The following is a 23,665-nucleotide window of genomic DNA, read 5'->3' on the forward strand; positions in this document are numbered from 1 at the left end:
TGCAGAGTCAGGTGGTGAATCAGAGTCGGCAGATGGTAAATTAGTTAAATAAAAGCGGAACACGAATGAGGGATGACCCCCGGTTCCCAGGAGTCTTAGGATACATTTACAGAACACAATTCATGGAACATATTGCAAGTAGGAGGTCAATCACCCGCAGTACACTACACGAACGATTGACTGTGACTTCAATTGTTTTTATGCTTCAGCAATACTAACGGGTCCCCATACTGCTCAGAAAGTACAAGCAACCATTTTATGATTGGAATCAATATCCAGGCTATAAAGGTACAACTATTATCACCAATAAGGCATGAAACACAAAATGACTAGTCATGTAGGATACTAAAAGTCAGAATGCTGGTTCACAGAACAAAATGGCTGTCTCCTTCTTTGGTAACCTCAATTAACTACTTCAGAATGTTAAAGACTACGTTTTTATATAACAGGGATGAAGACAGGTTGCATCAAAAGTAAAGCATGAGGAAAAGTTTTTCCTTTTTTTTCTTATGTGATAGCGGTGTGGCTTTTGATAAACTTTGTACTGGCAGCACTTTGGAGATCCGCACAACTGCTGTCACATAGAGCACAGTGGTTCAGATTTCCAGTGATCCAGATTTGCCGTAGTCCAAAAAGCCCCCTGCACGGTGCTCCAATCAAAAGGACTACTTAGGGAACTTCCAACTGTCCCGAGTGACCCTGCCCCGAGTTAACCCGCCCCATGTGACATCATTGATGTCACATGGGGTGGGGTTCCATGCGTGATATCCCCAGGTGGCCTTGCCCTTTACATATTTAAGAACTGTTAAACCACTGGAGCAGGCAGACGGCTGGGGGTCATTGTCAGAAGCAGAGCCTTTTTTAAAAAATTTTTTTGGGTCAACAGCGTACATTGTGATTGACGTTGGGTCTACTGTGGGGGACATTCTTTATTTTTTTCTATTACCAAAGGACTTGTCAAAGACCATGTCCTGTCTTTTTTCACACTACACTTTTTGTTTTTAGTGAATGAGTAGCGGGACCATGTACCCCATACTCACTCACATGGGGGGGCAGGATCTGGGGGCCTCCTTGTTAAAGAGGGCTTCCAGATTCCGATAAGCCCCCTGCCCGCAGACCCCCACAACCACCAGCCAGGGTTTTGGGGAAGAGGCCTTTGTTCCCATCAACATGGGGACAAGGTGCTTTGGGGGGGGAGCACCCCCTGCCCCAAAGCACCCTCCCATGTTGAGGGCATGTGGCCTGGTATGGTTCAGGAGGGGGGGGGCTCACTTGCCCCCCCTTTCCTGACCTGCCGGGCTGCATGCTCAGATAAGGGTCTGGTATGGATTTTAGGGGGGACTCCCACCCCATTTTGAAAATTTTTTTTGCGTGGGAATTCCTCTTAAAATCCATAACAAACCCAAAGGGCTTGATATGGATGGGAGGGGGGACCCCACGCCGTTTTTTTATGTATTATGGTGCCGGTCTTTAAATGTAATTACCACTTTTTTTTTCCTTCGCTATAGCTCAGAGATTCAGCTGTCACTTTCCCCCAGCTAAAAGAGAGAAAGTTTCCTTTTAGTTTACTGTATTTCCCCAAGTTAAAAGAAACAATGTTTCCTTTTAGTTTCTTAAAAAAACAAAGTTTCCTTTAACTCCAGGGAAAGTGACAGCTAATTCTGTGAGCTATAGTAAAGAAAAAAAAAAGCCGGCAATTGCATTTAAAAATCAGCACCAACATATACTTCGTATTGCAAAAAAAATTTGTAAAAAATTTGCAAACCGAGGCATTATTTTCAATGGATTTTCATTCGTAAACCGAAAACTACGTTAACCGAGGCGTTTGTAAACTGAGGTACACCTGTATTTAGAATAGACGCGCCACCTAGAAGGAGAGGTCCATGTGAGGGACCATGAGGATGTCAGATAAAGTGGAGTTAAGTATTTGTGGCTTTAGTTCTACTTTAACCAATCATTTTTGCATCGCAATTCTTCATACTCCACATAAGTGGGGTGAGACAGGAGTTTTTCAAAACTTTGTACTAAAAAGTGTCTCACTTTATCATTTCAGAAGGTTGTGAGGTATTTTAACCACTTGCCTACCAGGCACTTATACCCCCTTCCTTACCAGGCCAATTTTCAGCTTTCAGCGCTGCCGCACTTTGATTGACAATTGTGCGGTCATGCAACATTGTACCCATATGAAATTTTGATCATTTTTTTCTCACAAATAGAGCTTTCTTTTGGTGGTATTTAATCGCCACTGGGCGCTTTACTTTTTGCGCTATAAATTAAAAAAAGTGCAAAAAATTTGAAAAAAAAAAAAAGTTTGTTTCTTTTATAAAATTTTTCAAACAGGTATTTTTTTTCCTTCACTGATTTGCGTTGATGAGGCGGCACTGATGGGCACTGATAGGCGGCACTGATGGGCACTGATAGGCAGCACTAAAGGGCACTGATAGGCAGTACTAATGAGGTGGCACGGATAGGCGGCACTGATAGACAGCACTAATTAGGGGTCACGGATAGGCGGCACTGATATGCAGCACTGATAGGCGGCACTGATAGGTGACACTGATGATGGGTACTGATAGACGGCACTGACTGGCATCACTTCTGGGCACTGACTGGCGGCACTGGCTGGCACAACCCCTGGGCACTGACTGGCAGCACTGCTGGGCTGCACTGGTGGGTGGCACTGGTGGGCAGCACTGGTGGGTGGGCACAGGTGGGTGGCACTGGTGGGCACAGGTGGGTGGCACTGGTGGGCGGGCACAGGTGGGTGGCACTGCTGGGCACATGTAGGTGGCACTTCTGGGCACAGGTAGGTGGCACTGCAGAGTGGCACAGGTGGGGGCACTGCTGGGCACAGGTGGGGGCACTGCTGGGAACGGGTGGGCGGGGCTAGTGGGCGCACTGCTGGGCGGAACTTGCGGGTGTCACTGCTGGGCACCGATCATCAGGGCACTGATCATCAGTGCCCTGATGATCGGTGCCAATCCCCGCTCTGACAACTGCCGGTTCTCGGCAGTACTTTCCTCACGATCTGACAGCGTGAGGAAAGTGCAGCCGAGAACCGGCACTTGCATTTCCCTGTGATCAGCGTGTCATTGGACACCGCTGATCACGTGGTAAAAGGCCGGTGGGATCGGCCTTTCACCACATCACGTGATCAGCTGTGTCCGTAGGACACAGCGATCACGGAGATCGCCGGGTGCGCGCCCCCTGGGGCGCGCAGGAGAGCGCGTTCTGGGAGGACGTCATATGACGTCCACTCAGAACTGGCCGGCCACGGTGAAGCCGTCATTCGGCTATGCACGGTCGGCAAGAGGTTAATGGGACCCTTTAGCTGAAACAGTCACACACATGGTGCAACGGCCTGCCTGATTGCATACAAGTTGAAAGTGTTTAGGTTTGACCTCATATTATATGTTTTTGGTAAATCTAAAGGAAAATTGTACAATAAAATTGTATAATGTGTAGTCAGCTTGAGATGCCAGCACCTACACCTGAAGCCGTTTGAAGAATCGGCTCAGGTGAGGACATTCCTGGATCCCTGGACAGGTAAGTGTCCTTATAGTAAAAGTGATATGCTTATTCCAACCCGCAGAGATCTGGAGACAACTGTCTCATTTGGGAATTGTCCCTAAAGCGTTACAGACCACTCTAGAGATAGATGGTCATAGGCTAAGGGTGAGTGATAGTCCATGTGGGGCACTTTGTTGAGCACAGTGGAGCACTCTTGAGATGACTGATGAACCAAGATAATGCAATTAAGCTGAGCACAAGCACCTTCACTAATTTGGGCCTATTTTTAGTTGTGTTGTATATATGCACATGATTATATTTATGCGCGGTCCACCTGGGTTTTAATTTATATGCATTGTGGTATTTAACACAAGTACAGGACTGGGATGGGTGGAGATACGTCCTCTGACGTGATCACACCACGTACCGCGGCCATTTTGTCGGTTGGAAACAATAGGAAATCCATAAGCTTTTACTACTGTTGGTTTGAAAGTGCATTTCTTCTATTAAACATAGCTTTTTCTTAATACCTTTGTTTCTCTCTTACATGCACCCTAATATCCTGAGATGGTTTAATATAGTATAACCTCTACGTTATAAACTGAGAAGTTGTCTTTTGGTGGCAAAGTCCTATGGTTTCATGTTTCCATTCCTATGTTTGCAAACCACTATTTTGAAGTACAACCTTTGTGGTGTGAGCTGTGGAGGTGCCTTCAGGTGGAGAAGTTACCTGGTCCTACTCTTCTATTTGATCGACCATAAATGCTGTGTAAGACCGCATGACCCGTGGTGGAGGACTTTTCCTCTCCCTTTTTGGGACAACTCATCACCCTTTTTTCAATGTGATACCTGGAAGATTTCTTCACAATTTTAAGGACTTGTTTCCTTTTAAGACTTTTCATACATTTCATAATGTATATGTTTATTATGAGAGATTAAGTGCTACATGTTTTATAGTTTTTCATTGTCACCAGCAATTTTATGTCAGCTGCGTTATCTTCTCTGTGATTAAGACTTTTAGCACAGAATTATTTTGTTATATATTTTTACAAGTGTAGGACTGCTGCAATATTTATTTGTTTAGCTTGTTAATTATAGCACATCAAATAGTGCATGAGCACTTTTATAAATAATTTACAGAAGTATGTCTGAAGCTTTTTTGGCCCTACTTCTATGGATCACAGAAGTGCAGTCTGTTCTGCTCTAATATGAACCATTTTCAGCTGACAGCATGCTAAATCCTGGTGTTGGCTGACATCACTTAGCCAGTCCAGGCTCTGGATTGATCCTGACTTTACAGTTGGGATCCCCCCAGATGCCTGGACCAACATCTGGCTCAGGCTCTCAGAATGCATCTGAGAGCCTTAGCCAGTTGTTCCCGCCCCCTCCATTTCAGTGAATGCCAGAGGGGCAGACAGTCACCGCTCTCTGCTCAGTGAATACTGAGAATTGAGTGATCAGAGGTGTTTAATCATTCAGTTCTCAGTCTTAGAGGCTGAGGGAGACAGACGCAGCTTTAGACCGATGCTGCATCCACCTAGGTGAGTATATATATATATATATATATATATATATATATATATATGTATTTTATTTTTTTTTTCTAACCCCATACTTCTCCTTTAAGAATTGCAGAACAGGCTTACAGTATATAAGGAAAACATATTCACGAAAAATGAAGTGCCTTGTTATAGCCCATTTTAAAACAATATCCTTTTCTCCTTTAGAACCGTAGCTGCCAGGGTTTGTCCTAAAGTGCTGAGTACTGGTCGAAATGTCTATTTATTCCTAGTATCATTTTGTGTTTCTTTCCAGCTTCAAATAGGACATTAAAGCTGAAAGCATGCAACACAGGGCTCTTTTGTGACATCATCTTCTAGTCTGTCCACACACTTGACCCAAAATAATGCGCTTATTATACAAAGCACACTGTAACATATCTCCGTGTTTTATGGGGCTAGTGTAGGAGGTCCACAGCTATTCAGCAGCTGGACACAGGTCTCCTTGGCTTCATAATATTCCAAATTCTCAGCCAGGACCCGCCTCAAAACTATCCCCTACACATTCCCAGCGTACCACTGGGACAGCCAACTTGAGGTTATAATAGCTTCACTATGCTACTTCCGCTTTGATTATTCACTAATAAACAAGGATGTTTTGTTGATTTCCATAATAGTAAGCAGATAGTACCCGATAATGCTGCGTTACACTTCCCATAATTTACAATTAATCTCTAATAGGCTGTGCATTGTAGGGGATACACAGTAGATGCTCAAACCTTTGTAACCTAATACTAACATCCAGGCAGATATAAAAGACCCAAACAAACAAAACTCTGTATTCATTATTACATTATTAAATATATTTTTTCCATGCAGATACTGTACTTGAATTTAATCTAAAGATGAGAGCAGAGTGACAGAGAGTTGAGCTCATCAGTCTTCTGCTTCTCTTTTCACTGTCCACTTACAGATTGACAGGGGAGACCTGTTAGTGTTAGAGAAAAGTCTATACAACTGCTGTATAGAAGGTGTGATCTCCTGAGATACTGTATATAACATGCATATCCCGAGAGGCACCAGGAGAGCATCATTCTTGCCTAGGTGAGAATAGGATATGTGGGGTGGGGTGGGCTGGAACACGAATAATTAAGAAAAAAGGTAAACAAAACAAAAAAACGGTGCGGTTATGTTGCGGAGGGTGCGATTTTAAAGGTAGAAAAGTTATCTTTCATTGTGAAGGTCTGCGCTAAGAACATGGCATCTGTTTTCAACAAATTTTAGTTCTGCTTTAGTATTAAAGTCCAAGGACAACATTTAAAGGTGGGCCTAGTGTTTTCACACACACATATTAACTTTTTATCAACCATATTATTTATTAAAATAGCCAGGGACTAAAAAAAAAGGATTTTGCTGTGTTATCGAAAAATGCTAATTATGCCTAAGCAGTACCCTAAAATATTTAATAGAGACAATATATTTTTTATTAAAAAAAAAAAAAAAGGAGCACAAAACGTTAATGGACAAAGAGAAAGCCTACATAGCCATATGCAGTATAACATACATATGAATTATTAGGGTGGTAAAAAAATTTGAAAACAAGGTAATTATGTAGAAAACACAACTAGAGCCATGAGACAAAAAAACAAAACAAAAACAAATCCCACCAACTATCATTAATGAAAAAACACTGCCAAGGCACAGGCTGAAATATAAACGCATGGTGGGGTTTCACAATGTGCTTAAATATACAGACCAAGGGGACAAGGCTACAAGGAGCTATACGAAAAAGAAAAGAAAGAGAAAGAAAAAAAAAGGAAAAAAGAGAGAGAAAGGTCCATACCTGAGCACAATATCGCAATGGAAGCATAAAAAGAAACGTGATGCAACTGGTATTGCAGAGTGCAGAAAACATCCGAACATGTGGAATGGAAGTGAATGGGAAAGTCTACAACCTATTTTTTAAGGCAGGAAAGTCAGAACAGAGAATCCACACTATCTACAGGGCAAAAAACTTGAGGGAAGTGTCAGCAATTACACAAGTAATTCTTCTACTGTCATAATATCATTACCCTGAGCAACCCATTTCACTAAGGGAGGGGTAATGGTGGGCTTCCAATATTGGGAAATTAGTTGCCTGCCAGCTGAGAGGAAATGTCGCAAGATCTGGGACGTTTGCTTAGCCACCGGTCCAGGGAGTGCTGAAAGTAGTGCTATGCGTAGCGTTGGTGAAAGGGATTCACTATAGATATCATTATATATTGGAAAGATAGATTCCCAAAAGGGATGTTTTTTTGTCACAGTGAACAAATATATGCAGATAGTTCCCTCTTGCAACCCCACATTTCCAAGTGTCTGGCGGAAATGGAAATGTGTGGTGAATGGAAACCGGGTCCCGGTACCATAATTTTTACCATCCATTTATAGTTTTTTCCTGAGCACAGACTTACTGTATGTGTAAAAAGGAAGGCTTTGTACCAATTCTCGCAGGTGAGCTCACTGGTTAATTCCCTGTTCCAAGCAGACATAAATGGCATGCAATCTTTTGAGAAGGGAAGTTGTATGAGTTTAAAAAGCTGAGAAATGCCTGACTGTTTCTGAGAGAGAGCACAGCTGTTCGAATCATTGTAAGCCGACAATGGACCTTACCAGAATGAAAAAGTCTGTTGCAATAAGTAGTCACTTGGTGACAGGTAAGCCAATCGAGGCTAGAGATAGCAGGAATAAGTACATTAGTAGGGGCTCCAGTGTGAACAAAATGGAGTGCTTGAAACCAGGATGATTTAGAACTCAGTCCTTTTGCCAAGAGAGATTTACCACAGGATAGATCCGGATTATCTATTAAAGAAGTTAAGGGCGAGGGGTCAGAAGATAAAGAAGGATATCCTATATTTATACCAGACACGCAAAGAAGCCATCGTGAGCGGCGATAGGTCAAGGATACAAAGGAAGGAGCATGCATAGCCCCATGGTAAAGCCCTGAGGTCTATCAGCGAGAGGTCTTCTTCGACAATACAGAAAGCATACAGGCAAGGTCTGGGGAACTACTCCAGATTTTGAGAAAGCAAAGTAGAAGCATGGTGTAGGGTGAAATCTGGCAGGTCGGTATCACCAAAATAAGAGTTGCTTAAGAGTGCTTAGTCGGAGCTGGGAGAACCTTTTATGTCATATAAATTGCTTGAGCATGGAGCAGAGCATTCAGAAAAAGATTGTAGGAAGGGAGATGGGAATGGTTTGGAAGAGGTAAATTAAGACATCCATTTTAATGTCATTAATCCTACCAAACCAGGTGATATTTGATAGGTCTCGAGAGGTAAGATCTTTATTCAAAGCTGTTAAAAATCATTTGTAGTTTAATCCCTTGACGCTGACATAACACAAATATGCGGCCTCACAAAACTGGGCTTTTTTCCATGGGGCAGCATATTTGCGTACCTGTCTTTGTGCTGGGAGAGAGATGCACGGTGCGCTCCCAGCACAAAGACGACAGTGTCACTGAGAGCCCTGGGTCCCGTTCTAACATGATCGCTGTAATAGCCTCTGCTTGGCTATCACAGTGATCAGTCACTGTACAGCCTGGCCCCCTTGTTTTTTCTCTCTCTATGAATTGAGAAGAGAGATACATTGTATCTCTTCAACTCCTGGCATAGAGAGAAAAAAAATATAAAGAAAAATACCTGGATCAGGGTTTGATCTAGTTCAGTGCCAGGGTTAGTGTTTGGGTCAAGGTCAAGGTCAAAAGGTCAGGGTCAAAGGTCAGGATTTAAAAAAGAAAACTGGTATCAGTGTTAGTTTGTGTCAATGTCAGTGTGTTTTAGGTAAAAAAAAGACTAAAAGAAAATGAGCACTTGTTTCTGGGCTCTACTACGGGTACAAACAACAAATAACATACACATATATGGTATCGCTGCAATCGTCAAGAGCTGGAAAATTTATTTTGGGTTGTTCTTTGGTGGTAGGCTATGGTAGTAACAAGAAACACACAGCTAAATAAAAAAAAAAAATTTTGTTTACTATTTTGGCCCAGTTTTCCTTTGATAATAAAAACAAATCAGGGAGATATCCATTACCATTTACCACCAAATGAAAGCCCAATTTGTCCTGAAAAAAAACAAGGTATAAGTCACCTGGATGTACAAAGTAGTTGATGATGATGATATGTACGGTTTTACTAATACATGTCAACATTGCAAAATTGTGCTTAGGCATTTAGATTTTTTTTACCCTTAGGCATGAAGGGGTTAAAGAATAAAGATCGGAGAGGTAGGCTGGAATGGCTATACCCAGGTAGGTGATGTATGATTGTTTCCATTAAAGGGAAAGGTAGCACATAAAAGAGAGACAGGAAGAGGGTAATGAAAAATTAAGAACTTCCTTTTGGTCATGTTCAATTTGAAGTTGCTGACCTGACTAAAACGTTTGAACTTGTTAATAAGAGTTGGAAGGCTGATATGAGGTTGTTGAATATAAACTAGCAAGTCATCAGCAAAAAGTAACAACTTATGATGGGCAGAGTGCATAGGCATCCCAGTGACTGAATCGTTGTTCCAGAAAGTTTGGGCTAGGTGTTCGATTATCAGGACAAAGAAGAGGGGGGGCAATGGGCAGCCCTGTCTTGTACTTTTAGTAATCAGAAAGGCTGGTGACGGATGTCCATTAATCAACAGAGAGGCTGAGGGAGAAGACAACAGGATTTTTGATTGTAATCTAGGACCTAACTCTATCTGCTCCAAAGTCAGGTGGAGAGAGGACCAGTTGATGCAGTCAAACACCTTTTCAGCATCAAAAGACAACACACAGGCCTGTAAACTACCCTAAAATATTTAACCCTTGTCTGGAAATTCCATCGGTAATATAGCAGTGCACTTCCTGTGCTTTCAGCCTCATGGCATTATATGGCAGGTCATCTAGAGCACTTCTGTCTGTGACTGCTAGAGTCACAGAACTTAAGTGAGATTTGGTAATGTCTCTTCGGTGCTGCTCACTGTTCTCCTTGCCGGAGAGAAAGCTGTACCTGAAAACCAGCAGTGCAAGCATATCTCTGCTTTTGCTTACTTTATTCCATGTAGCTATGCTTTCTGCACCCTCTCTCTACTTATTATTAGACATTAAATCTATGTGTCATTTTGATATTGCTATCTTTCATTTTTAAGGAAATAGCTTTTCTTGACAATGGCTTTTGCCTGCTTATCTTTTCAGACATTAGATATAAACATGGGTGAATGCATTTTAAACAATTACAATTACTTATTCTCTCAAGGATGGTGTTGTAGTGCTGCAAGGGAATTTATTGGAGATTCAGATTTTTACACTAGAAGGATGATGGAGGGTCTTTTAGAATAGGTGTGCTGATTTTGCAATTTTTTAAGTATTTTCCCATTTACCATGCAGAGTGCAACCAGAAAATTTATTTACGGCAGTCAAGGACTTCCGTCGTTCATAGGCTCTTGCTTTTAGCATTTTTTAAAATACCTTTTGCAGTAGAATTCCTCCAATAGAGGATTCTTTGTTAGACTAAGTATATAAGTATGACACAGAACATTCTCATAATAGGTCATAAAGCAAAAATAAAAAAGATATCTTACCTTTGGAGGCACATAAAATTCAAGTAGAAATCTTTCTCCCTCCATTTTCACAGCTTTTCTCAAAAGCAAACGACATTTTTGCCACTGAGAGCTACCAACACAGTTTGTGTCATCTGCTACCATGTACCTGAGAGTTCCTTCCCTTTGAATGTCTACAACATCGATCTTGGCTGCCTGCATTTTAGACAGCCGTAACTTGTGAGTCCATTTTTCACGTGTCTCCACTTGTTCTTTGTTACCCGGTGTGCAATGTTCACGTTCCGACCGTTTAATCTGCACATTATCCAGACTTGGCTCTGGAGAAGACTTTCTGTGCCACATTTCCTTCATGCCGTCTACCACACACAAACTCATGTTTCTCAGTGAGAACCCCTTCTTAAATTTCGGCTTGGAGCTCCCATGGACTGAAACATCCTCAGAGCTTCGTGAATGGCCATAGGAGGAGACCTTGTGGACTCGGGCCTGAGTCCGGCTTAAGTATTTATTTGTGACAGGGTTGTCCATGCTGTCTAAAGACTCGGTGGAGGTCTCTTCTTTCCTGGGGACAAAATCCCTTGCTAAAGGCACCTGGCAGTTTTGTAGTCCAACAAAGGGAACAATATTATATTTTGTTGGAGAATCTGATACATATACCCTGCTCACCTCAAAACTAAAGAAATCTAAAAAGTTGGCAGCAAAATGGTGAGAGAATGATGTCTCTGCTCCGGGGACATTATAATGAGGGTTTTCTCTCAAAAATTGACAGAATTTCTGGGCAAAATCCACTGCAGCAGCTTGTGCATGAAGCTCACAGAACTCCTTCCAGTCAGGTAGCTGGGAGGAAGGGTCTTGATTAAGTGCATCACCATTCATGGCTGTTCCATTTCACTCTCCGAAATCTGAAATGAAAAAGAGCCTTTCAAGACAAAATCATTGTAATTTTACAAATGTATATACAAAATGCATTGGGATTTCCTGATCTGCTTGTTGCAGGTTCAAGCCTTTAAAGAGACCTTGTCACCAGACCATACATTTCAACCTGCAGCTACATAAAGGGCTATGTAGGAAGGTGAGGGGAGGGGCAGAGGAGCTGGGCCAGCAAAGATAACAATTATACACTTCCAGAAAACAAGAGTGCTATGACAAGGAGAGAGAAGGCTAGGGAATTGCCTTTTTTTTGCTAGCAAGTTCAGGGGCACATTGCAAGTGCAAGTGCAAAAATGGTTTAATGGAAAAAAAAGTGCTTCAAGTATTTAAGATACTTGATTTTTCTGTGAGTTTACCTTCAATTTGCTTCAAGTTGGTGAAAAGGGTATTTTTAAACCTGAACACACACTATTCATTTGGATTGTACAATCTCCTTTAGATCACCTGTAGAGTAGAGCCAGGGCATTCCTGGTTTGATACAAATTGAATACATTGTTTGAGTCTGTCCTCATATTACATAGTTTCAGCAAATCTAAAGTCAACCATAGATGAGAGCTGCTGGGAGAACACAACAGCTCTGCGGGAGGGAATCCTCCATCAACAGTGTTAGTGTCATGTTATGTCCCAATGGTTGCAGGAAAGAAAATTGAAACATCTATGACCTGCTTAAAGGAGATTGTACAGATATGTATAATCAGATTGTAAAGTTTAAGTCTTAAAGTCAGAGATAATCAGGTAATTTTCATAAGGAGGCCATCAATTACCATCTACAATTTTAGGGAAATTTGCATGAAACCTAAGTAGCCCATAGATGATCTGAATCACTTGATTCCCCCATCAATAGTCAGTGTTGATGGGAGAAATGCCTTCCACAGTGTCATTGTGTTCAGCCAGAAAGGGGGTGCAGGGAGCCTGTCAGGGAGAACACAATGATTACTGCTAGCAGCTATAGCAGCAGACAGTAATCGCATGTGGAAAAATTGAGCAGGCTGGTAGTAAGTACCAGTAAGTATCCAAGTAGGATCGACTTGGGTACAATCAGCCTGCCCATAGATAGATCAAATCTCAGCTGGTTCCCGCTGATTCAGCTGAATTTTGATCCATGTATGGCCGGCTTTAACTCTGAAGAAGCTGATATCCCCTTTGTAAATAAGCATACATATGGTATACACAGGTGAAGTCAATTTACAGCTGTATGCATTTCATATACTTACAGTCAACCATACAAGCACACTTAATGTTCCCGATCACCAAATTATCAGTATGGGCTAAATAACATTTGTATCATCCTCTATTATGGGTGAAGAGGTACACAGCAGTAATCCATCAGTCCAGAAAGGATACCAGAGCCAAATGGCATTGGTGCGAAATCTTCACAAATGTACTCTTATCTCATACTGTACAAAAAGATTGCTGTTCCTGTTAGCCATACTTTTAAGTACTACTAGCAAATCAAGGAGATATCAAAGCAAAAAATAAAAAATAAGTAGGAAAACACAAATACTGCTTACGGACTCCACTACATGGATGCTTTTAGCACTTTTGAGTGTAAACTAAATAAGCATTTTTATCTAAAGCTACTTATCCTGTTGTTGGCATACAATTCATTTTGTGCACACTGAACTTAAAAGTGTTGAAAAAGTATTTTACTTATCCTATGCAAAATATAACGTGATTACATAGCTGGTAATAAAAAATTATGGAAACCCATGATGCCATATGTCCAGCAGCAAATACAGACTCTATTGTCCCTATTGTTATCACCGATCTGATAGTGTGGTTGGCATCCCAAAGGTCAGGATCATATGATAGCTATCTTGCCACTTATTTTTTGTAAATTAAAGTGGTTGTAAAGCTTGTTTTTTATTTTTAAATTAAAATAATAAACATGTTATACTTCCCTGCTCTGCCCAATGGTCTTGCACAGAGCAGACCCGATCCTCTTCTTCTCAGGTCCCCTGGCGGTGCTCATGGCTCCTCCTCTTCATTCAGTGTCCCCATAGAAAATAGCTTCCTTTGGCGGCACTAATGAAAACTTGCTCCCGAGTCCAGCTGCCTATGTCCACAAATAGACAGCGGGGCATGACCTCACCCCCGCTCCCTCGTCTCAGAGTTTGATTGACCACAGCAGGAGCATCGATGTGCGCAGTGAGGAGGGACAGAACCAGGAGAGCTGCTGCTGTCTTGCACAGTGCTGGATCACAATGGGGTCAAGGAAATATAAAGGGGGCTGGGGGGGGAATCCCATGCATTAATGTTAAAACCACTTTAAAAATAGCAAAATGCAGGTTCCTCAATAAGTAGATAATAATTTCAATGGGTGGCTGTCACACTCTTATAAAGTATTTGATCTTAAGGGATGAAAAATATTGGGGATGATTTACTAAAACTGGAGCACTCAAAATCTGGTGCAGCTGTGCATGATAGTCAATCTACTTCTAACTTCAGCTTGTTCAATTAAGCTTTGACATTAAAACCTGGAAGCTGATTGGTTTCCATGCAGAGCTACACCAGTTTTTGCATGCTCCAGTTTTAGTAAATAACCCCCATTGGAGTTTGTAGCACCTTTCAGTATGTTGAGTTACCTGTAATATTGGTAATACCATTGTATTAACACAGTCACCATTCTGCCTATGTGAACTGGCCACATACAAGCTACAAAAACCGATTCAGGAGTCAAGGCCGTGGATGCGTTGTTTGCAGAATGATCCACATAGCAGTGCTTACCGTGACTGCTAAAGCTACAGCTACTGAGCAGTGAAGTACCTATACATATGAATCAGTGTTAACATACAGAGGACTGGTAATGCTATCCCATGTGGATGGTATCTTGTTGCAGGTGAAAAGGCCTTTGCGTACGAGTGGCTAATTCTGCCGCAATTTTCCCTGTCCTCCTATGTAATGGAAATAAAAAAAAGATGTGTTTGCAATCCCAAACAGGAGACCAGTCTAGAATGACAACCATGGTTCCTACTAGGGTTTCAGCAATACCGACACTTATACTAAGCATTTGCACGAGTATTGGTACTTGTGCAAATGCACGGATACTAAAAACCGATACCTTCTGGCTCAGTTCTTTCAGCTGTCAGTGGGATTCGCCCCGTTGACAGCTGAAATGTAAACAAAAGAATTATCAGTTGTTAAGGGGACAGCCGCCATGTCCTTAACAACCCATGACTCAAACCCCCTACACTCTCTCACCTGTCAGTGTTCATTGTGCAGAATTTCTTCCCGCTGTCTTGAGTTTTCTGGGAGCCCCCCCATACCGCAGTGTTGTCTGCCTGCAACACACTACTGTCACTTGCACACACTGAAGCCCGGCTGACAGGCTAGAAGGGAGAGGTTCCTTTCCTGGCCGTCCTCTCCAGTCCTGGCCATCAGCCAGCCATTCCCCTGCTATGAATCCTGAGGAACCTGCAGTCATTGGTTGCTAGGATCGTTGGTGTCATAGCAACCAATGACGTCACATGTGTGCCCTACCCTGCAGCACACTTCTCCTCCCAGCTCCTGTCACCTACCTGCCATGCCCTATGGAGTGAGTCTACAGGTATAGTGAGACTCTGATGGAGGAATCTTATGTATAGGGTGCTCTGATGAGAGTTTTGATGTAAGGGGGGCTCTGATGGGGGGAAACTGATGTAAAGAGGGCTCTAATGGGGGAATCTGATGTAATGGAGGCTCTTATAGGGAATCTGATGTATGGGGGGCTCTGATGGGGGAATCTAATAGGGGAGGGGTGGTGCTAGGTACAGATGGCGGAGGTGAGACAGGTGTGCTGGTCCTCCCTGCAAGGGATAATGAGGATTGGCTGGGTGGCAGGACCCCAAAACGTTACTGTCCAGTGCTGGGATCAGCCTACTGATGGAGGACATGAAAAGGTGAAGAGGATCCACTGATCTACATTGTACTGTGTGTGGGGCTGTACTGGGGACTGGAAATTTCTTCCCAGCAGATGTGCAGGACTTTCCAGTCAGAGTTAAGAGTCAGGTAGGTCAGTGCAGTCATCAGGTAAGTCAGTGTAGTCGTCAGGTAGGTCAGTGTAGGAATCAGGTAGGTCAGTCAGTGTAGAAGTCAGGTAGGTCAGTGTAGAAATGAGTTAGGTCAGTGTAGTAGTCAGGTAGGTCAGTGTAGGAATCGGGTAGGTCAGTGTAGTGGTCAGGTAGGTCAGTGTAGGAATTGGGAAGGTCAGTGTAGAAGTCAGGTAGGTCAGTGTAGAAGTCAGGTAGGTCAGTGTAGAAGTCAGGTAGGTCAGTGTAGGAACTAGGTAGGTCAGTGTAGGAATCAGGTAGGTCAGTGAAGTGGTCAGGTAGGTCAGTGTAGTGGTCAGGTAGGTCAGTGTAGGAATTGGGACAGTCAGTGTAGAAGTAAAGTAGGTCAGTGTAGTAGTCAGGTAGGTCAGGTTATGAATCAGGTAGGTCAGGTAATGAATCAGGTAGGTCAGTGTAGTAGTCAGGTAGGTCAGTGTAGGAATCAGGTAGGTTAGTCAGTGTAGTAGTCAGGTAGATCAGTGTAGGAATCAGATAGGTCAGTCAGTGTAGGAATCAGGTAGGTCAGTGTAGGAATCAGGTAGGTCAGTGTAGGAATCGGGTAGGTCAGTGTAGTAGTTAGGTAGGTCAGTGTAGGAATTAGGTAGATCAGTGTAGTAGTCAGGTAGGTCAGGTAATGAATCAGGTAGGTCAGTGTAGTAGTCAGATAGGTTAGTCAGTGTAATAGTCAGGTAGATCAGTGTAGGAATCAGGTAGATCAGTGTAGGAATCAGATAGGTCAGTCAGTGTAGGAATCAGGTAGGTCAGTGTAGGAATCAGGTAGGTCAGTTTCCTGCACCACTCCTGTGTGAACCCAGGCTTGTCATAGTGACTACAGCTGTGCAGGAAACCGTACGTGATTCGGACAGGCATCACACCGCATTCCTGTTCAAATCACATGCGATTCTTTACAGTGCAATTTAAGCCCATTCATTTTATATGGGCTCAAATTGCACTGCACTGCACAAAAATCAGTATTGGTTATTGGGATCTGTAAATACCTTATAAAATGTATTGCTACTTGTACTCGTTCTTAAAAAACTGGTATCAGTGCAACCCTAGTTCCTACATATTGTACATACAGTGGTGTGAGTGAGCATAGCCACCCTAAGACATGAAGTGTGTTATTCACAGGATAACCAAGTAAAGGAAAAAAAAGACTGACAAAGAGAAAAAAATGCAACCACCACACCTAAGTACTGCTAAGCTGCAATATATTCATTTTAATTTTTGGGTTTAGATACAATTTAAAAATCTGTTGCTTGAATACAATGATCATTCCTCCTTTTTCTAACTGGCTGGAATTCTAATTTGTATTTTCCTATGACTTATGAGAACTTGCTGTGATATGCTATGACAATGAACTGCCAGCCTTGTGCATCTGGCTTCTGAAGGTAAATTATTGTAGAAGTCATGAATCATTTAGTGCCCTAAAAATACTGAGATCAGGAATGACTGTGTATATGGTTACTTGTTAGTAGACATCATATAAATTCACAATCTGGCTGCTTTGTTTATGGGCAGCTTAAAGTGGTTCTAAAGCCAAAACATTCCCTGCATTAAGGTAAAAAACGTTATATGGCTGTCTGTCCTCCCCCTTCCCTGTGTAAACTGGAAGAGAGGAGAGAAGAGATTGAGTGCTGTGCATGGCTGCATCTCTTCTCTATTCTCTTCCTATTCACACAGGGACTAGGGCAGCTGCAGGAGCCATTGGCTCCTGCTGCTGTCAATCAAATGCAGAGAGGAGGTATTGGGGGAAGGGCTAAGCCACTTTGTGTGTTTATGGAGCGCAGCAATGTTGCTGCAGTGATCTTCCCCGCACCTCCATTGTATTCTGACAGGGGGACTCTCCCTCCCCACCACAGCCACCAGATTGAATGCTGCTTTTCCTGCATGCCCGTTTGGCAGAAGCCAGTTGTTAGACTGGCTTATGTTGAAGAGAAATCTGTATGCAAGGACCAATGTTTGTCTGGTTCCTGCTGAACGAGCCGATTTTTGACCTCACGATTATCTGGCTTTATACATGGTGTGGCCACAGATGGTACAACCTCTCTATGAAAATGATGGTTGGGGAGAGATCTACTCATCCTCGAACAATTCTCTTCTGTGCTAAGACCTGCTGCAATACTCGCCCCAAACTGATACATACAATGCATTTGCAAGACTTTGATTCTTTCCTCTGCTTCAAAGCATCCTATTTATACACCAGAATGCAGTGTGGGAAACCTGCATTCCATGCGAGTTTACTGCGCTGCATTCAGAACACACTGCATTTGCGATCTCCAGCGGGTGTCAATATTAAGTCAATGACACCCCAAACACAGGTTGCAAAAGTGCGTTTGCCCTCACCAGATCGCATAGTTCAAAAGATGTGGATCCAGCGAGTTAGCAAAAGTAGTGCATGCGCTACTTGCGGTGCCGTGTGATTTCATGAAATCGCACCACAGAAAACTGCATCTGAATTGCATAAAAACAGCCAGTATAAACCGGCCATCTAATCAGGAACATTACTTGAAATAATTGGTTTATTTATGACCACCATTAGACTTTTATCAGTTGCTTTTCAGCATGTTCCAAACAACATCTCCTTTCTCTTTAGGAGTTGTTTGTGCAACAAATGTCAGTGTCTTCAGTTTAGCAAACAGACATTTCAGCAAGCTAAGAACTGTCTTTGATACATGATGCCGCTGTTTTCATATGTTAGCTGTCTACTTGTGTTAGAAGAAATGTATATAATGACTTTTTAACATTTTGTTTTTTAGATATCTATTTGACAGAGTTCGGATGGGTGTAAAAACAATCTTTTCAGTGTGTATTGAAGTGTATATCCTTTTTAGTTACCCGCGCTAGGTAGGTACACCCAATTTGTCCTGGTGACCACTGTCAACAGAATAATAGGTAAACGGAAATCTTCCAATGGGGACACCTGTTCCAGTGACAACTCCCTGGAAAAGGGAATTCCTCTCACTATGTAGAGATTTTCTCTCACTTGTTGAGTCTCTAAGACTGAAAGTCAACTTTCCCCAAGGGACAGAGCAAAAAGTACACTAACAGCGGGTACAGCCATATTTACTTGTTACATATGTAGGCAATGATTCCTGCTTCGCAGTGCTACATAACACATTACTTTTATTACATATGTAGGCAATGCTTCCTGTTTTGCAGTGCTACATAACTCATCACCCATATTACATATGTAGGCAATGCTTCAGGATTTGAAGTGCTACATAACTCATCACTCATATTACATATGTAGGCAATGCTTCCTGTTTTGCAGTGCTACATAACTCATCACTCATATTACATATGTAGGCAATGCTTCCTGTTTTGCAGTGCTACATAACTCATCACTCTTATTACATATGTAGGCAATGCTTTAAGATTTGAAGTGCTACATAATACATTACTCTTATTACGTATGTAGGCAATGCTTCCTGCTCTGCAGTGCTACATAATGCAATGCTTTAATTACGTATGTAGGCGATGCTTCCTGCTCTGAAATTCTACAAAACACATTACTCCATTTACATATGTAATATGAAGCTTCCTGCTCTGCAGTGCTTCATAACACATTACTTTTATTACATATGTAGGCAATGCTTCAGGATTTGAAGTGCTACATAACTCATCACTCATATTACATATGTAGGCAATGCTTCCTGTTTTGCAGTGCTACATAACTCATCACTCATATTACATATGTAGGCAATGCTTCCTGTTTTGCAGTGCTACATAACTCATCACTCTTATTACATATGTAGGCAATGCTTTAAGATTTGAAGTGCTACATAATACATTACTCTTATTACGTATGTAGGCAATGCTTCCTGCTCTGCAGTGCTACATAATGCAATGCTTTAATTACGTATGTAGGCGATGCTTCCTGCTCTGAAATTCTACAAAACACATTACTCCATTTACATATGTAATATGAAGCTTCCTGCTCTGCAGTGCTTCATAACACATTACTTTTATTACAAATGTAGGCAATGCTTCCTGCTCTGCAGTGCTACAAAACACAATACTCTAATTACGTATGTAGGCAATGCTTTCTGTTTTGCAGTGCTACATAATACATTTCTCCTATTACATATGCAGACAATGCTTCCTGCTTTGCAGTGCTAAGTAACTCATCACTCTTATTACATATGTAGGCAATGCTTTAAGATTTGAAGTGCTACATAATACATTACTCTTATTACGTATGTAAGCAATGCTTCCTGCTCTGCAGTTCTACAAAACACATTACTCCATTTACATATGTAATATGAAGCTTCCTGCTCTGCAGTGCTACAAAACACAATACTCTAATTACGTATGTAGGCAATGCTTTCTGTTTTGCAGTGCTACATAATACATTTCTCCTATTACATATGTAGACAATGCTTCCTGCTTTGCAGTGCTACATGCCACAATACTCTTATTACATATGCAGGCAATGTCTCCTGCTCTGCAGTGCTACAAAACACAATACTCTAATTACGTATGTAGGCAATGCTTTCTGTTTTGCAGTGCTACATAATACAATTCTCCTATTACATATGTAGACAATGCTTCCTGCTTTGCAGTGCTACATGCCACATTACTCTTATTACATATGCAGGCAATGTCTCCAGCTTTGCAGTAATACATAACACAATACTCTAATTACGTATGTTGGCAATGCTTCCTGCTTCGAACTGCTACATAGCACAATATTGTTATTACATTTGTAGGCAATGCTTCAGGCTTTGCAGTGTTACATATATATTACTCGTATTACGTATGCAGGCAATGCTTCCTATTTTGCAGTGCTACGTACACATTACTCTTTTTATATATGTAGGCAATGCCTCCTGCTTTGCGGTGCTACATAACTCATTACTCTTATTACTGTATGTATGTGGGCAACAATTCCTGGTTTTCAGTGCTCATAACACGTTACTTTTATTACATATGTAGGCAATGCTTTCTGCATCGCAGTGCTGAAAACCAAATTAATTTTATTACATATGTAGGAAATGCTTTCTGCATCACAGTGCTGAAAAACACATTCCTTTTATTAAATATGTAGGCAATGCTTCCTGCCTCTCAGTGCTGCAAAAAAAAAAAATTACACCTTTTATATACTGTATGTAGGCAATGCTTCCTGCCTTGCAATGCTACAATTACATTACAAAGGTGTACAAAGTCTTACATAATATTATTTAGAAAACAGCCATAGACTGAGCAGAAATGCCTGTCCCGTCAGAATGCTGTAGAGAGAGACCCTTGTTCTCTGTATGGAAGCAGTGGTCTCTCTGCAAAGGTCCAACAAGCCCCCTGCTAAATCAGACCTCCGCGATCAGTATCATGCCTTCTGCTTTTTAGATAGCTCTAGTTCTGACTCTGCAGAAAGGTCTGAAAATTCAATCAGGCTTTCAAATACTCCTAGTCACACAGGTACATGACTGTTTAGCATGACAACACCATTACCAGTGTTTATAACGTAATGGGTTCATGTTTTTGTAAACAATTCTGTTATGTGGTCAGTGTGAATGCAAACGGAGTTTGAATGCTAAGTGAGGCTGTTTAAAAATGTTGATTAAAATAAACAGCAGAAAATGGCATTATTTCCACAATGTATAGCAGTATCCTTTTCACAATGGGCCGAGCACAGTTCACTGCTTTATCCTACTTGTAATATTAAGTACAATTTTATTAATTGTCTCTAAAAATCATTGCTTCAGTGCTTGTGCTGAACAGGAGCATTAAAAAGAAAAAAGACTTTTTCTGCCAGCTTTGGGCAACCTATTTGAATCACATTCAATTTTAATAGCTGTAAATATCAGCAGGATGACCTGGAGCGTTGACACAGAAAACACTGTCAAGAACTGTTCATCTCAACTTCTAAACAAATTCATGGGTGCAGGACACCCTGGACAAAATGTGGATTTTGAAAACATTATGCCTGACCGCAATCCTCCATCCCACACAGCACAAGACTGTAATATAAATATATCTGCTTAAAATGTTTAAATCGCTTTCATGATCGGAATAAACAGATCGCTTTATTAAAAATGTACTTAATATTACATTTCATTCATTTCCATAGTCTATTTTTCTACATCATTTTAATTTGTTTGGATAGTGCCAATACATACAGTAGCACCTTTCAAGTGTTTGTAAATCCTTACATATATCCAGTGAAGTGACTCGTCTCAGGTGATACACAGAGATGAAAAAAATCCTCCTACATAAGTTGTACCTGTTTATCTGTAATTCTCCTTCTCTACAGCTGTTCAACATGCAGAGTTTATACATTTTGTCTGAGCTTTCAGAGAGCAGGGGGCGGGAAGCTGAAGTTACACTCTGTAGATCTCAGTAAGAATAGCTCTGAGAGCACAAAGGAAAAGAGCTGAAGTAGTCAGTCACAGGCTGTGTGCTGCAGCTTCCTCCCAACTTTCTGAGATGGGAATGAGGGGCATTTATTAGCAAAAGTACGTAGGCATAAGACACACACCCTGCTACGCCCCCTTAAAGGAGAACTGTGCAAAAAAAAGATTGGTTAAACCTACAATGGATTTTTTTGCCACTACTATTCCTTTATATTGGCCTTTGGAATTTACAAATACAGCAAATTAGAAATTGGATGAAAGGTTTAACACTGTAAAATGCATGTTACATACAACTATATAGATCAGGCCAAAATGAGGAACAAATAAGGAGAAAAGAGAAACAGAGGGACTCGAAATCAGGGACAGTTGGGAGCTATGCTCATGCAGATAACAGAGGAACAAGAAAGCAGACAAAATTGACACTTAGTGCTCTGAAGTTACACTCTGCAGATCTGTGTGAAAGCTGATTGGAGGGAAGAGACAACAGAGCCAAGGCTGTCAATCACAGGCTATCTGCTGGAGATCCCTCCCCTGTCACCTTTTTATCTCTGGTGTCAGAAAAACTTGTCAGAAGTGACACATGCTGATAGCAGAGGAATAAGGCAGCAGACAGAGATGACACTTAGTGCTCTGGATTGAGACAAGTACACACTATTGTATTCTGACAGCTGTTCCCAGTGACTGTCAGAATACCCTTTTAGCAGGATCTGATTAAACGCTGCTGCTCAGCTGACAAATTACATTTTTTGCAATCAAAGGATGTTGGGTAGGAGAGGGCCAACTAAGCAAAGTTTGGCCAGTTTATAAGGAACCGGCCAAAATGTAATCAGTGTATGCCCAGCTTTAATTCCTCTTCTAGAGGCAGCTTTCAGTCTAATAGGATACAGGCAATCTGTACGATGATGACATTTCTGAATATCTGAAAGATATGGGTGGACTGGGAGGGTTCCCATATCTTCAAGGAAGCAACTGTACAAGCCCCACATACTTATGCTGATACTCCTCTTTAAAGATGACTTGTATTTTATATATAGTTACATTGGTCCAGTCGGACTGATATAACTATGCATACACCATACCTTGCTGAATCACCTGGAAGATGAAAATCACCATTGCTCCAGTGATCTGCACTTCTTTCTAGGTCCCACGCCAAGCAGCTGCTCTGCTACATTCTGAACATAGGAGCCATTCAGCATGGGCACAGTTTGGAGAATGCTTTGCCTTTTCTGAATTAATGAAAGCTTTTTCTGATTGGATGAGGTGGAAAGGCAGGGCCGTGACATTACATTCTCCTTGTCCAATCAGAGAACATATTTATTCTGGGTCAATGACTCGCCAGATAGTGAAGGAAGGATAAGGGTGACAGCCACCTTTTGGGGGGGGGGGGAATTAGCATACCTTAGAGCAAAATTAAATTATCGTGTCCCTCTATCAAATTGTAATATAGAAGCAGTACATTTCCAATTTTCTACAACTAACAAAGGGCAAAATGTTAAAAATCAGAATATGTATTAATTTTGATAAAGTATATGTAACCCCAATCAATAAATCTCATATAAGTTTTACCATGTTAACCCCTTGTCAATGGGCGTGCACAAATATGCAGCCTGTCTACAGTAGGCCTTATTCCGTGGGGCCACATTTGTGCATGGGGCCACATTTGTGATCGCTCTGATAGCCTGTGATCAGGCCTGGATCGGGGTGGGAGGGGGGGTGCTGGGGTGGGCTTGCCCCCCCAGATTTTAGTTGTTCCTCCCCCAGATCACTGGGACGCATCCACCGAT

General features: G+C 41.7%; 1 protein-coding gene across 1 annotated transcript in view; it reads right to left on the reverse strand.

Moving 5' to 3' along the window:
- The window catches only part of SH2B2 (SH2B adaptor protein 2), a 131,102-nt gene that overhangs the window by 37,857 nt on the left and 69,580 nt on the right, over nt 1-23,665 (reverse strand). The window contains exon 2 of the mRNA XM_089683745.1: nt 10,595-11,472. Within this exon, the coding sequence (XP_089539871.1) occupies nt 10,595-11,446 (852 nt within the window). The 5' untranslated portion in view covers nt 11,447-11,472. The remainder of the gene's footprint in view (nt 1-10,594; nt 11,473-23,665) is intronic.

Source organism: Staurois parvus, unplaced genomic scaffold (genome assembly GCF_062004578.1).
Source record: "Staurois parvus isolate SC_StPar_1 unplaced genomic scaffold, SC_StPar_1.0 ptg000321l, whole genome shotgun sequence".
Taxonomy (NCBI): Eukaryota; Metazoa; Chordata; class Amphibia; order Anura; family Ranidae; genus Staurois; species Staurois parvus.